Source organism: Schistocerca serialis, chromosome 1, assembly GCF_023864345.2.
Source record: "Schistocerca serialis cubense isolate TAMUIC-IGC-003099 chromosome 1, iqSchSeri2.2, whole genome shotgun sequence".
NCBI classification, from domain to species: domain Eukaryota; kingdom Metazoa; phylum Arthropoda; class Insecta; order Orthoptera; family Acrididae; genus Schistocerca; species Schistocerca serialis.
Window position 1 is genome coordinate 641,168,269 of NC_064638.1, and position 15,606 is coordinate 641,183,874.

General features: G+C 43.2%; 1 protein-coding gene across 1 annotated transcript in view; it reads right to left on the minus strand.

The window, feature by feature from the left end:
- Positions 1 to 12,919, minus strand: part of LOC126478846 (DE-cadherin) — a 650,134-nt gene extending 637,215 nt beyond the window's left edge. Inside the window, exon 1 of the mRNA XM_050103733.1 lies at positions 12,465 to 12,919. Coding sequence (XP_049959690.1) covers positions 12,465 to 12,546 — 82 coding nt within the window. The 5' untranslated portion in view covers positions 12,547 to 12,919. The remainder of the gene's footprint in view (positions 1 to 12,464) is intronic.
- Positions 12,920 to 15,606: the final 2,687 nt, after the last annotated feature.

The window sequence follows — 15,606 nt, forward strand, 5'->3', positions numbered from 1 at the left end:
TTCTCTTAAAATTCATTCGATTATATGATTACGGACTATTATATTTGATGTTTTGTATTGTGTTACAGTTTGTGTGTATTTCAAGCACTCATTTGCCTTCACAGTCGAAACGGTGCACTAAATGAAGGTTAATCCATCCAATGGCAGCCATTGTGTCAGAATATTATCGTTCAGAACAGTGTGTCAAACACAGAAAGTAGCCGGCAGCTGTGGCCGAGCGGTTCTAGGCGCTTCCGTCCGGAACTGCGCTGCTGCTACGGTCGCAGGTTCGAATCCTGCCTCGGGCATGGATGTGTGTGATGTCCTTAGGTTAGTTAGGTTTAAGTAGTTCAAAGTCTAGGGGACTGATGACCTCACATGTTAAGTCCCATAGTGCTTAGAGCCATTTGAACAAAAAAGGAGAAAGGACGTTTCACAATACATGAGGGAAACTTCTGCACTTCCCAAACGGAACGGAAATTTAATGGAAATTTTCTCTGGACATCTAGAACTTCCGAACCGTCGATACAGGCAGCAGCTAAAAAGTAACTTGCTAAAGCTGAAATTTAAATATCAAGAGCGAGGGGCGTTCAGTAAGTAACATTTTTTTCTGAAAGCAGATTGGTTTTATTCGGGATTCCAATACACCATATTATTACCCACTCTTCTGGCTACAAAAGTCTACTATTTAACCTAATCTCCGTTCAAAACACCTCCTCACGGGGAGGTCATGCTTGCCCGCCTGCTACCCCTCTACCGGTCGACGACGAAGTCAACGTCTTGCTGCATCAATGAACTCCCGGTCGTTCGCGCAGTGCGTCCTCCACTGGGTCAAACAGGTGGAAGTCGGAACGTGCAAGATCAAGCTGTACATTGGATGAGGAAAAACAGTCCAATGAACTGGACGAATGTATCAGCACTACCAACAGATAGGTCCAGTTGGTCAGTGTGGTGTTTGAGTGTGATACGCCGATCACCTCGAATGAGAGTGTCCGGACGTTTCATCCAACACTGCAAGACAATCACATGTGTGAGCGGCCGGCCGGCATGCGGGAGATCTGACAGCTTTGCGCGACTTTGGTGCGATGATGACAGACGCCTCGCCCAATGATTCACCGTCCTTTTGTTCACTGGCAGGTCTCCGTAGATACTATGCAAGCTCCTGCGATGCTCTGGTTTTCCGCTAAAAACACACAAAAAAAAACAGGCAGCGCTCTGCTTGGGACGCTATATATTGCTCCGCCACTTATCTATAGGGTATGAAGCGGGATTAATCCACGATGTCCCACAACAAATTCTGCATTTTTTTTCAACCGAAACTGTCCGAGTAAAAGAAGTGTTGCATTACTTATTGAACGCCCCTTGTACAAGAGTGGAAAAACTGAAGCTAACAGCAAATTTTAAGAGGTATTTTTGAAAAATGCTGATTTGCACAATCGCTGCATTTCACTTCTCTACTAAAACAATCAGTTTCGATCAAATAATTTAACGTCCTTTAACACTAAGGACGAAAATTGCAGGCTATGCCTCGTCTATTATTTGACTGATACTGATAAGACGTACAGCCACTGAAAAAAGTTTGAAAAGCTACAAATCATCGCTTCCTCAGAACAACATTAACTAACGTTTTATTGCTGTACTCCAGTTTCATGACTCCACTAATGCCACTGAGCAAAGTACACCGCCGTATCACAGATACATTGACGCTTCAATGTCTCTTCATGTCAAGATATCCATCGGGGTATTACTACTTAACGAAAACCCACCTGATTATCCTAAAGACATGCACGAGTCCGTCTGGTGATGCAAGATGCTTACGTGTCAGGCACCGGTACGGGGAGATACTGTGTTATTCTTGAATGAAGAGCTGCAGGAAAATTTATTTTTATTTGCTGAGATTATGAGGGGTTTTCGAATAAGTTTGAAGGGCCCTCGAAGTCGCTGCACTTTTCGGAAATAATGAGCCGACACCTAACCTCCCCTTTGTGTTTACGTAAGGGACAGCAGAGGGACGGGAGGATCTCGCTGCCCATAAAAGCCGCCCTTATTATTAAAGTACATAAATATTTGCTGCAGCTAAGTCCACCCCCAGGACAAGGTGGAAAAATTACGGCCGCGCCGCCGTTGTTAAGGGCGCCGAGTGCCATTCATCACGGGGCGAGACTCGAAAAAAATTTACATTCGCAGAGCAAAAAGCGCGGCGCCGACTGGCGTTAGTATTCCGCTGCGCCGCTGGAGGCGCTTAGCGCGCTGCCCACGTCGCGGCGGGCAGGAAGTCGCAGCGCTAAACAACACGGAAAGGAAGTAGCTTACAGGGCTACGCGCCCACTCATTCGGAAAAGCCTGCACAAATTCTTACATCACAGAAGCTTGCAGTGCTATTCTCGGAGAGCAAGCGAGCACAGATGTGAACTGAAGGAACGTGCGATATCAGAATCGCCTGGGACAAACTGATTGGGATGACGGAGGTGACTGGGCAAGGGAGGGGGCTGGGGTACGTGAACTGAATGCCATGCAAATGTAAGGCCAAACTTTTAGATTCTGCTGTTCCTTTCTGAATAATAATCGGTCAAACCCTGCAAGTGTCAACACACACGTATAGCTCCGACGATTGCTAGTTGGTTGTAACGTGACTTAAACCAAAAACGGAAAGAGCTATGAACCATCTCATACATCGAGGTTATTACAGGCTTACGTGGTCAACTGATGCAGAAGAAACGTGGCGATGACCTGGCGAACCGAACGTTGCCGGCAACCAGCAAGTGACTTGGGAATCCTGCTAAAAAAAAAAAAAAGTTTAATCATCATTCTATCTTATCACCTTCGATACGCATGTCTCCGATTCTTCTCCTCTTCAAGGAGCAAGCCTACAGCCTGTTAAGTCTTCACTGATGACATTGTTTCACGGTCGCCCAACACTTTTTCCAAACGGTTTTTAACTGACTACTTGTTTTAATAATATTAATATGTCTTTCCCCTTTCTGTTAATATGTTGTTTTCATTTTATACGGTATGTATTTTGTTCCCTTACAATACGGTTTTGTATTTGACGTCACAGCATACATCCCTTAAGTTTCATTACAAATTTCATTTAAGCCGAGAAGGGGGAGGGGGTGAAGACGGAAGTCATGAAACCGTAGCCTTCAGACGGTGCAGCGAATTCAATTTGATACAGTTATACATGGTAGCGTATGAGCGTATTCATAGTGGTCTGGGAACGCCATGGGCTTTGAGGCTCACGTTGCTGAGTAAGAAATCTGTGAGAGCTCTTAAATATTCTCATGTCGGTATTCTCCTTTCGCCTTTCTAGGGAATGTCTAAGGAGCGTCTGGTTTTCAAAATTTATCAACAAAGTGTTACCATCGTGCACTATTTCTGTGACCTTACCGACATGAGAATATTTAAGAGCTCTCACAGATTTCTTACTCAGCAACGTGAGCCTCAAAGCCCATGGCGTTCCCAGACCACTATGAATACGCTCATACGCTACCATGTATAACTGTATCAAATTGAATTCGCTGCGCCGTCTGAAGGCTACGGTTTCATGACTTCCGTCTTCACCCCCTCCCCCTTCTCTCACAGCACACACGAACGCACGCACGCGTCGACAATATCCGGACACATTACCCGATGCACTGCCATCCGCTTATCTATGTGGGCCTCGCCGTCATTATTCCGAATATGTAGCGATAAGAACGGTCACGACCGAGCGGCTAGCTAATGAATCGCCTGCATACAGGCTATCAAGCAGGAAGAGATATGAGCAAGGAATCCGACGACTTTCACGCTGAATCAGAGCGGTATCGACGGAATGCCGCAGCTGTCATCACATTCCTCACCCCTAAGAACAGTGACTTAACAGCCGCGTCCTAGTAACGACTGAAACTACAGACATTTTTAACGTGACTGGATTCTAATATTACCGTCATCCTGATAACATTCTGCTAATGACACATGTGGAATTGAAAGCCAATACTAACAGGTCGTCGGCTGACCTATTCATCAACGATGTAGCCTACTACTGGTAATCAGTTTTACTGATTACCGGTAGTTTTTAGCAAGTGTGTTTGTTGTGGCACTAGCGACCTATGTAACTAGGTTACATTGCAATCTAATTATACTGTATTCGCAAAGAAAGTCACAGCAATACAGTATAATTAGATTGCAATGTAACCTAGTTACATAGGTCGCTAATACCACAACAAACACACTTACTAAAAACTACTGGTCATCAGTAAAACATGATTTATCGCATACTGCATAACATTCTTTGCTCCTAAGTGAGTCTATGTCGTACACACCCACCCTTTTCACTTAAAAATCTTGGAAGTACTTAGAAGGGTAAACACCATAATTCGAATGCAAAGTTGTTTTTTTTTTTTTTTTTAACTTGCAGCCTGACGACCCTCAATGTGAAATGCCTTACGTCAAAGTTATTCTGTCACCACTAATACTAGGAAGTCTCCTCTGGTAAATTTCTTATTCTCCCTTTCTTCTCTATTATGTCATTTTTGATTTCCAATTAACAGCACAGAAACTATGTGAATGAAATCTGCACCGGAGGGCAATACACTGGTCCTGAAATGCGTCATTTATTATAATTTCATACGGATAATTGTTACTGAACTTGTTTTCGGGTATTTCATGTACATGCGATAACATTTGGTCTTGTGGTGATAACACTATTTGTTATGAATGAAAACACACACAACACTGGTACAATATTACACTAGTGTTGTGTGTGGTTTTTATTCACAATGATTCAAATATTCTACCCAGGACTGATGGAACAGTCAGTCAATGCAATACTATTTTTACATATCTTTACAATTAGGTTAGCTTAGATGAAAGAAAATATTTTCTAGGCACGTTTCTCTCTGTAAAGAATCTGAGAAAAGGGAATTTCCATTTTGGTATCAATGCTTCCAAGATCAAAAACGTAGCGTTCTGTGGAAAGTAAATCCAAAATCTCTCAATAAAAGGCAACACAGAAGAAAGTATGTCGTTCTCCAAATATTAGACATCTTTTGGACCAATAATGAAACTCAAGGCGCGAGATAATATCCAGGATTGAACAGGCTAGAAAATAATCAACCTGCGAAAAATCTTCATGAGCTCACACTTCAGTTCGAATTGACAAACAGAATGATTCGCAGCTACGTATTCGACAGACCCCTGAGCTAAGGTGAGTACTGAAACACAACTTGTGGTATCTGAAATGTTTTTGCACTGTCGACTTCTGCGTGTATCACGCATATTGATAATTTCTACGCGGAAGTGCTTCATCAGATGTAAAAACAAAAAAGAACTGATTACAGGGTGGCCCAAAAGTCCATTAACATTTGAAAATGCATTAATTCACGGAATGAAGTAGGCAGAGAGGTAAAACTGAAATGACATGAGGTTTTATTTAAAACAAAAACAAGTGGAAACACCGTCCGACAGATGGTGCTGGACAGCAACACGTCAGAGACGCCGCATGAGAACAGCGCATAACGTGAGCTGTAGTGAGACAGGGATTTAGGTCCCCACTCCTCCAGTCAGATGGTTTGCTTGTGGGGGTACCCCAAGTCCCAAGTCTACATCGCTCGTCCGACCTCATTAGAGATGCTTAAAGACAACATCCGATGGCAATTTACAGCTGTATCTACTGATACGCTACAAAGCGCTATTCACTACATTGACCCTCGCCTAAAGGCGTCGTTGAATGACGGTCTTCATGTTGAGAATGTATTATTAAGGACGTCTTTCTGAAAATCGTGATGTTAATTATTGCTTTTGTATCCTGTGAAGCGCCATGTTTTTACCATAATGTGAACTTTCTTTCGGTTTAAATAAAAGTCCATGTCATTTCAAGCATATGTATCAGTTTTTACCTTTCTACCAAAATTATTCCGTTAAGTATTGAATTTTCGAGTGTCAACGGATCTATGAACTGAAAAAGGTGTAATACTCGGGATAGATGTCGAGGGGGTCAACTGTTGCCAATAGTAGTTTGAAACTGCGAGATTGAGAACCTACTTGTGGGAAGCTTTGTCTCGAGTTTGTACCTTAAGAGTCCCGTGTGGTCCACAGAAGCAACGATTCAGCTTTAGTTCGGGGACACCTCTACGCGATGCTTCTGATTCCGCTTATAAAGACCGATACAAACGGAAACATTTGTACCTGTATGCTATTTTTTGAATGCGTCAGCATTCTAAAAAGCTCAAAAGGAGAAGTAGATCCCGGACAGCTGATATCCATGCTCCAAATTGGATGTTTTAGAACGCATTACAGGTTTTTTACAGTAGGTGAACAATTCGGGAAGAAAAATTAACCTTCCTCCTACAAGATGTACTATCAGGGCACGCGTTACAAGGCCGTGTCGTATACGACACTAGGGCAAAGAACTGTTTTTACTTATAACTTAAATTCATTTGGTTTACATATATAACACACACTAGCGCTGTTTCTTGTGCAAACTAAAACAAACAAGACGTATCGGATCTGACACAGCCTTTTGGTACGTAGTAAAATGTCATCTTAACTAAATCTCTTAAGATTTTCGGCCGAAAGTTCTCAACAGTAGTTTGCAAATTCATGCTTTATATTGTTGCGGTTCTTCCTGCGTTCTCTCCCTTTCTCTGAAGAAGAAAACTGGAAATACACAGCTTCAAATGACACTAACGCGTTCAGGACTTGAGAACATAGGTACGAAAAAAACGCCGAATGCGTGTGTTTACTAAAGCCTGAAAATGTTGTCAGCATCTTGCAGCAGATCACAACATTTATAAATTATCGAAATCGCAACAGTTGCAAGTTTGCCAAACTTATATAAGAGTTGCATGTTTTATTTTGTGGGAGCTGGGTCTTCAGTGTGAAGGTACCTTTAGTGGCCGATTTCTGCGAAGAGCTGATAGTTGAACGAGTCGCGGAGTCTTAACTGTAGGCGCGTTCAAGCCGCGCAACCGCACGATTGTTGGCCGTCCGCGCAGTTGCGACTACGAAAGGCAAGCTGACGTTTTCGGCATGGCTATTATGAAGCGGGCGGCGAGAGGACAATGGAGCACCGGAAACTTTGTGGAAGCGGCGGCGCCTGCCTGCGGCCTTAGCTGCAGCGTTGTACCGGGGCTGCGCCGCGCTGGCCGGATGCGGCCGGCCTTCCTGGGTATCAGTCAGCTGCCTGACTCACGGCTACGTCACGGCTTGCGCAAACTAGAGGGGCCTTCCGGGAACGACAGGTACCACCTGAAGACTGTGCCCGCCTTCCCTGTAAGTATACTTAGCGCCGCACGTCAATTGCACAGCATTAGGAAACCGTCATGTTACTGGAAAAGATAACACCGGCACTGACGGGCGGTTCACTCTGAAACGGGATTTTTGAATTTTTTTTTAATTTATGGTACGTGAAGTTCGGAAATCAAATATTAGCTCCGAAATAGTTCGATACAAATCTCAAAACTTTCTCGAGAAAATCGAGAATGTTTTTTCCCACAGTTCTTAACATGCGAAAGCAAGGTCGATTTTCATGGACAGGCTGAGGTGGAATCCTCGTCTGCCTCCTGACGCAGATTTCAAACAGACGTGCATTTCCGTGAAGTTATGGGGGAAAAAAATCAGTGGCGCTCGAGAATGAGAATCACTGGTTCGAGCTTTGTTTCGATCACATTTCCGTTCAATTCCGAGTACTTACGTCATTTAAATGTAATGTTCTTCAAATATACGCTAATTAACACACTTAATTGCTATTTTTATGAAAATGTGCGTCTGATTTCTAATTACACATCACAGAAAAATCCTGTTTCCATGGCAAATATAGTACAATTTCTTAATTACTGAACTTTTATAATATGCTTAAATTTTAAAAAATCACAAATTAAGTTCTCTCACCCTTACGTATTTTACGCTTCACGGAAACGTTCACGGGACATGCATCTTTGTTTAAAAATTTCGCAGGGCTTGAAGTCTAACTCCTGCCACACACGTGGTAGGGGAACGTTCCACTAAGCAGGCACACCTCTCAAGAAAAACTGATCTCGCCTTAGAATATTAATCGGACGGTCGGAAAACGTCACCGTCGGTTTTTTCCGAGAATTTTCAGAGTTGCTAAGAACTGCTCTTGCTTCACGTACCATACAAATACAAAAATGCAGAAATTCGACTGGGAGGCCAAATACCATTCTTATGAATGTAATGAAGCCAACTCCGATGAAGGCAGGTTGTAACAAGTTTGGTTTGCGTAGAACCATAAATTTAATGCGCCAGGGTAGCGAAATACTTAAATTAGTAAAAATCAATAGCAATAGTAACGGTCGCATTTTCAGATTTTTTATCTGTTGGCAACCGTACTTCTACAATCTCGCTCCGACTGCCGCCACCAGCATCCATAACGGCGGTGTAAGCCTGAAGATGGTCCGAGGAAAGCGCCGAAACAGGCTGCCAAAAAGTAAAATATCCAAAAACGCGTACCAGATTGTTTTGATTGATTTTTAACATGTTATACCGATCGCTGCGCGTAAGTCAACAAGAATGCTTTCTAAAATTGTGACACAAATTCCTTATGGGAGTATCGTAGTTGCATCCCTCCGATCTTTGTTGTAGTGACAATCCGACCTGTAGTGTGGCCCAAGGAGCTAGCTAGTTGTAAAGGCGCCTAATTTAGAGATCGTAAAGACAATGAAAGGCAGCGAAAACTGAATGTTGCCACAACTCATTTATCTGATCATAGACCTGTAACTACTTTCGTTACATGTTTGACGCACAAAAGCTCATAAATAAAAAATGTAAATTCAGAAAATCTCTATTACATAGTAAATACATATCCGACGAGTATTTGGTGCATCTCGGTACATATATCGTGCATTCCACAACAATAAAAAAGTGATTTAAACCGAGCATACTTCTAGGTAACATCTGGCAACGTCAGACGGTAGGCTTAAAACCTCCGTTAACGTAATATTGTGAGGTTCATAAATCAGCACTCAGGAACGAACCACGAAAGCCGTAACAAAATACACGTACTTTCTTGCCAGGATTTCCGCCACTTAATCAGAAGAAACTATCGATGCCCAATGAAACTTTAGGGTGTAATGATGGTACACACACTTTGCCGCAAATTTCGCAACCCCTGCAGAAAATTAGTATGTAAATAAACACTCGCGCGCCTGTAAGTTCGTTGGTTACGTGACTACAAATAGGAGGCGCAGATGCAGTCTTATCCTAACGATTGCGACTTTCCTCCAGTTTCGCGCTCTAAAGGCAAAATACCAGAATATACCAAAATACAGCACAGGAAATTGGAAGGGGCTGCAAGAGAACACAATAATCCCCTCTGATAAAATGTTGCGAAAGGAACGCAATTATTGTCCTACGGCAGAGCATCACTATTGGAATAGCAAGGCAAAAAAAGCCGCGTCGTAGTTAACATTACCACATTGTCGGATGGTTAAAATTCATAGGCAATGGTCAACTCCCCAACCTTCGCTCCATAATAAGGCTCGAAAAATGACAAACTCATATTAATCTTCATCATCGTAGTTTTCGGTGCCCCCTTTCTGTAATTTTCGTCTATGTGTTATTGTATATGGAGCTGTAGTACGAAAATATTTAAAAAAATAGCAACTACACCCAGATCAAGCTCAAAACTTTATGTGGATTCACTTCTTGTCAACGACGAGAGTTTGTAACCGCAGCAATGCAAATTGTTCCTGTAACAAGATCAAGTCATTTCCAACTACACAGCGGCTAGTACATGTTTCTAGGTATCAGTAACTTCATTTTCCATTTGTAAAGTAAACAAGCAAAGCAAATTTCGATAACACGAGGAGGACCACAACACTATTACAGACATCCATTGTCTCTGACCAGGAGACAATCGCCACAGACTTACGGGAGGAGAAATGACGACATAAAATTCGCCTACGCACAATTCTTCCACCACTTAACATTGCGAGCTGTGCTGCACTCGCCATGTACTGAAAAGAATACTAAACGCGACTGCCGCACTGTATTATCGTATACTTTAGTGCTAGAAATTCGTCCACTTATCTTCTAATCCTCAACCCTGAGTTGTTTGATGAACCCATGCTGCTGAAATCACATTGCTATACTGGCAGTAAAGAAAATCTGAGGAAGACACAAAGACCAACATTGCAAAAGCTACAAGCCAGCTCTTTGAGGCCGGCTAAGTGTGTGTCACATGCACGAAATTCGGCATTAGGAGACTAGAGTTACCTCCGGCCAACCTGCATACGTATTTATAGTGCTGTTTTCAAGCGCTGACGTCACATTTCCAGCAGATTAAAACCGTATTAAAACTGATGCGTTTTGGAGAGATCTTTAATGGCGTCAGTTTGAGTACGGTCTGTTGTACTAAGGTGACGCGGGATGTGACGACGGTGCACAACAACGGCACCGCATGTAACACCGTTTCGTCTATACCGGCAACCAAGCGATACAATTGTCCGAACGAAAAGGAGTTACTTTCACACGCATGCAATCTAATGGAATGTGGTTGCAGAGCAGCATTTACGCCCATGTGAAACAAGGCGGCCCGCCGACGTACTGGTTGCCTAACTGCTTCACTGGATCCAGATCCTCCACGCGACTGAACAGTTTTATTCGTATGCAAGGTGATGAGCTGAAATCGCTCTTATCTGGCGAGAAAAATAACACGCAGTGACAGCTGAAGAAGAGATCATTGAGTCTCGCCGCGAGCGGCGAGTCTACTTTTCATAATGATCAATTCACAGACGTGACTGCTGTTTCGATTTGTGGCCGTGAGAAGCGAGAAAGGAGGCGCTACGTAAATCACACGAGAACAACCCCGCATCGGGCGAACGCGGGCGCGGTGGGTCGCCGTTGCCGGCTGTGGAGCTCACGGGAGGCAGCAGCGGCCGAAGGCGAGTCCTGTCCGCTGCCACTAGCTACCTCCGAACAGGCTGTGGTCTGGCGTCCTGCACATCAGTGTAATGCTCCCAGAAAACTGCAAAAAGTATCAATGGTTGCTAATGAGAAAAAGAAACTCGACAACTAATCAGTGTCCTCCACACAATAAATAAAAGTGAATCTCTCTCCGAGATTTTAGCCCCTTACGCTACCCTTTCTGTCTCGTCTAAAATGATGTATGAGTAAATTGCAACAAACGTATTTCACCTGTACCCTATTGGGGTACTTGGCGCTGGCCAGTAGACAACGAACCAGCTTTTGACATTTGTGACCTTATTTAACAACACCTGTGGGGCGGATTAACGTCAAACACACAATCAGCAACATGTCAACATTAAATTCCTCTGGGAGGGAATGTGCGTGCTAAACAGTCCTACACAGTTCGAAAGTAACTGTTTATATATTAGAACGGTTTTTGCGGAAAACGCGCCAATTTCATAATCAAAACATGGCGATTACGTCCCAGAAAAAAAGTAGTTTTTTCGCCGCTATCCCGGTGACCTGACTACTCGCATTGTAACTTAACTGTATTGTTACATGCTAGCAAATAAAAAGAATCTGTTTCCGTTATTAACGCAATGGAACACTTGTCTGGGCGTTCATTAGCAGTTTGTCTAAATAATATACAATACAGATCGCGCTATGTATATTATTACTTTACTTACACGGAAACGTTTTCAATAAGGTGAGAGCGTCAATACTGCGGTAAGAGTAAAATATGTACCCACGTTTGTAGGAGATCGCATGGCGTTTTCCTAATGGTACTTCCCTTACACCTGTATTACACTGTAAAAGACCTTTGTCAACATCTATAGAATCTCTTATGGTGTACTTCGGTGCTTTTACCATGTCATATAAAAGAGATTGGTACCAGCTTTTATAAAAGATTTGTCAAGTAAGTCTGGGCATTATAATACGGGCCTTGGACATGGTTGGTAGGACAATGGGCGGGGCCATATGATGAACCTTGAAAAACGATACAGCCGATGAGATATCCTACTCAGAAGACTGATAAGCCTGTATTCGTGAAACATGCGTTCCTCAACGACTTCCAGGAACCATGGACACACCGTCATTCGAAGATTATTGCGAAACTCTTGAATCATCGGTGCAGAGGGTAAAAAAACCTTACGTTTAAAGAATCTCAGAATTCCGTTATCTACTGCTCATTTCTGTAAAATGAATACCATTGGGTAAAAAAATCTCCAAAATTTTGGCATCCCTTTACGGAGTGTTTTAATGCTTCTGTTGAAATAAGCGGAATATTTTATTACTGTCCAAGGTTTTTAAACGTGATTAAGACGCTAAGTTCTGCCAACGGATCACAAGTCGAATTTATTTTAATCTCGACACTCTGAAAATAATAGGGCATATAAAGTCGCAGCGAAAGTAAGAACACGTAGTAAGGAAGGATTCCTGAGGGCTCGGGTCGGTTGGCGCCTTGGCTGTCCAGGTAAGGCAACCTGTCAGACGTAGGTGTGGCGAGACTCAAGCGTCGCACAAAAAAAAGCGCAGCTGACCGAAGAAGAAGAAAAAGTGGACCATCTGACAACACTTACCTTGTAAGGAATCTTCCCCGAAAACAAGCCAGCAACACACGCACAATAGCAGGAAAACCTGCGAGATTTGTCCACGTCGCATGGTTCTTGACCTTCCACAACGCACAATGCAACCGAACAAAAACAATACGGAACTGTCGAAGTGGTAAAAAAAATCACACAACACGCAACAGTAATCTCCTAGATCTCACGGAAGTTCGCTGTCTATGTTACAAAGTTCGTAAGAGCTGCCGCCAGCACACGTATCGTTGTGTAACAAGACCACCGAATGTCACGATCTACAAACGATGTCACGTCCGGACAGTGGTAGTACACGTCGGCTTGTTCTGTAATGCGTCATCACTTCCGGTGAGTAAGAGTCTCCAGCCGGTTGCACACGGCGACTGTCCTCGCTTCGCTATGCGCGACGTGTTCCGCACGGCGCGGCACGGCGACTGCAGCAGCGCAGCCCACACACACACACTTCCTCACCGGCGGCCGGCAGCAGACTGCCCGCTTCTCGCGTTGTGAGGACACCGTTCCGCCAGTCGGCGCCTTCGGCATTCTCCGCCCGCGCTCGGGCACGCTCGGCGGGCCCACCGTTCTCCGCGCCGCTGTTGGCAGCAGAGGAGCGCAACCTTGCCGACCTGAGCGCGAGTCGCCGGCCAGCATTTTCTGGCTGCAGCGCTAATTGAGTTAGCGAATCAAGCCAGTAGCGAGTCTCAGGGCGACGGTGGGGACTAAACTGTGACGGCTTGTCACAACACAAGGGAAGAAATGACAAAGGCAACAAACCTGCAGTACTTTTCTTCTCTTTCACAACAGGAATGCGACGAGATTGACATTGACAGAAAAAAGAAACAGCGGAAGCGTCTGGTTTTGCTTAAAAAGCCTGGAATTGTACAGTCGAGCATAAATTCGCTGTTTCAGATTACTAGAATATTTTCTCGCACGATACAGTTGTCCCAAATTTTCAGCCACGGTTGGTGGGTGGGTTGGTTTTATGATCTGTACAGCTTTGAACTGCAAGTAGATTCCCATCCTCCTTAGCATGACTTTTGTCAGTCTATTGATAGCTGTAGTCATATCTATATCCATTGGACACCGGGCCACGTCAGCATAAGGGGTAACGAACGCGCTGACCGGCTTGTCAAGAACGTATAACGTATCGCACCCATTCAAATATGCATCCGACGCTGTGATTGCTATTCGTGGCTTGCAGTTAAGACTAAAGAAGAATAGCCAACGTCACGTAATGAGAAGAGAAACTTGAAACTAGCTTGGTACTGCGCTATCCAAAAACACATGCCTCATATCTCTTCATCTCTTCGTTTCTTAAATTTGGGCTTAAGCCAAATAGATTGTCACCAATAACAGATAAATAGCGGTTCACATGGACACGAACAAAACGAAACACTAGTTGAAGTTAATATCCGAAGTGTGGTTACTGTATAGATGATGACGTCCTCCATTTTCTTGTTTTGATTACTGTATAGATGAAGACGATGTCATGCATTTTTTAAAAATAGGATTATGTAAAATACCTATATAAAAACCATACGGCGGAAACACTACAAGAAGAACTCAAAATTGTTGAATATATCGAACTATCAAACCTGTAAACGCATTTTTAATTTAATTACACTTTTAAGAGGGTCCTTAATACGTGGTATTTTAAGAAAAAGCTGAACTTTGAATGACTCGATATTCATTGCAATCATCATGAGAAAAAAAGAGGATAAAGTTAACTTTCAAGGCCAGGTCATGAGAGATGATGGCAGGCGAAAGGTCTTTATGTGAGACTATATGAATGTGTCTCGAAAATGTAGTTCTTAGTTTTCTAATGAATTTGTTTACATATTCTTCGTGTTGATCAACATTACCTAGGACTGTACTAATTACTTTCTATAGCATTCATGCTTAGGTCATCTGCTTTTCTTCCGCTGTCGTTTTCTTGTTACAGTCAACGTAGTGATGTTTCAGCACATTGCCTAAGTTTAGTGCATCTGTATGTTGTGGTGCCTTTTTACAATCACATTTTCCTCTTTTTTATTTTTTTTCTTTGTTATCTCTCGACCGATTTTAAATAATTTTATTTCGCACTGTCTTGATATCGATTATGGATTTTGTATTGCAAACTCGTATTTCGAGCCATATGCTGGTTCCATCTGGTTACTACTAAAATCTGTCTGGTTACTACTAATATCTGTCTTTTCTGCCAGGTCACTGCAAGTGAGTGAGAGTCTCATTTAGTACCTGGTGTAGTTACGTTATAACTCTGTAGACGTCCAGTGAGTTCTTCACTCTCCCACGATTCTTTTCGGAACGTATTTAAAGAACAATAGCGATGACCTCTTGCTGTCAGATTCCTGTTGTAATGGGAAATGTCTCAGAAATTTCTTTCAGTTTCGACATCAAGGAGAAAGTTTACTAGAAAGAAGTATCACAGTCGACGCATAGACATCTTTGTACAATCTGCAGTGTTAAATATGTCTGGGAGTGTACATCAACGTCTGCATCTATATTCTGCAGCCCAGTGTGAAGTGCATAGCAGAGGGTACTTGTATCAAGTGTTACTGTATCTACAGGTTCTGTTCGCGCATCTAGCGCGGGATGACCGACTGCTGAAAAGCTTCCCTATGCGCTGTCCAGTTCTTGGAGGTTCCTACGGCAGCGATAGGTACGGGACGGCAGCTTGTTGCTAGACTCCTAATACTGGGTTCTGAAATTCTGAAAGATGGGCTTTCGTGAAGTACTTGGCATCTGACTTCAAGCGTCTGTCAGTGCAAGCCTTTCAGTTTCTCCGTGACGCTCTTCCGCGTGTCAAACAAACCTGCTGTCATCATTCGTGCTGTCCTTCTTTGTATACGTCTAGTATCCCTTGTTACGGTCCTATCTGAGTTCCACAGTCTTGAGCAATATTATAGGACAGCTTGTGGGAGTGTTTTGTATGCTGTCTCTTTTGCAGATTGCATTTTGCCGGTATCCTACCAATGAATCGAAGTCTAACACCTGCTTTTTCTACGACTGAGCCTATTTAATCGTTCCATTTCATATACCGACAAATTATTACACCCTGGTATTCAAGTTGACTGATTACAACAGTGACTCACTGGAAAAATAGTCACTACACTGCTCTGCAAAACTTAAGGACAGGTTGGAT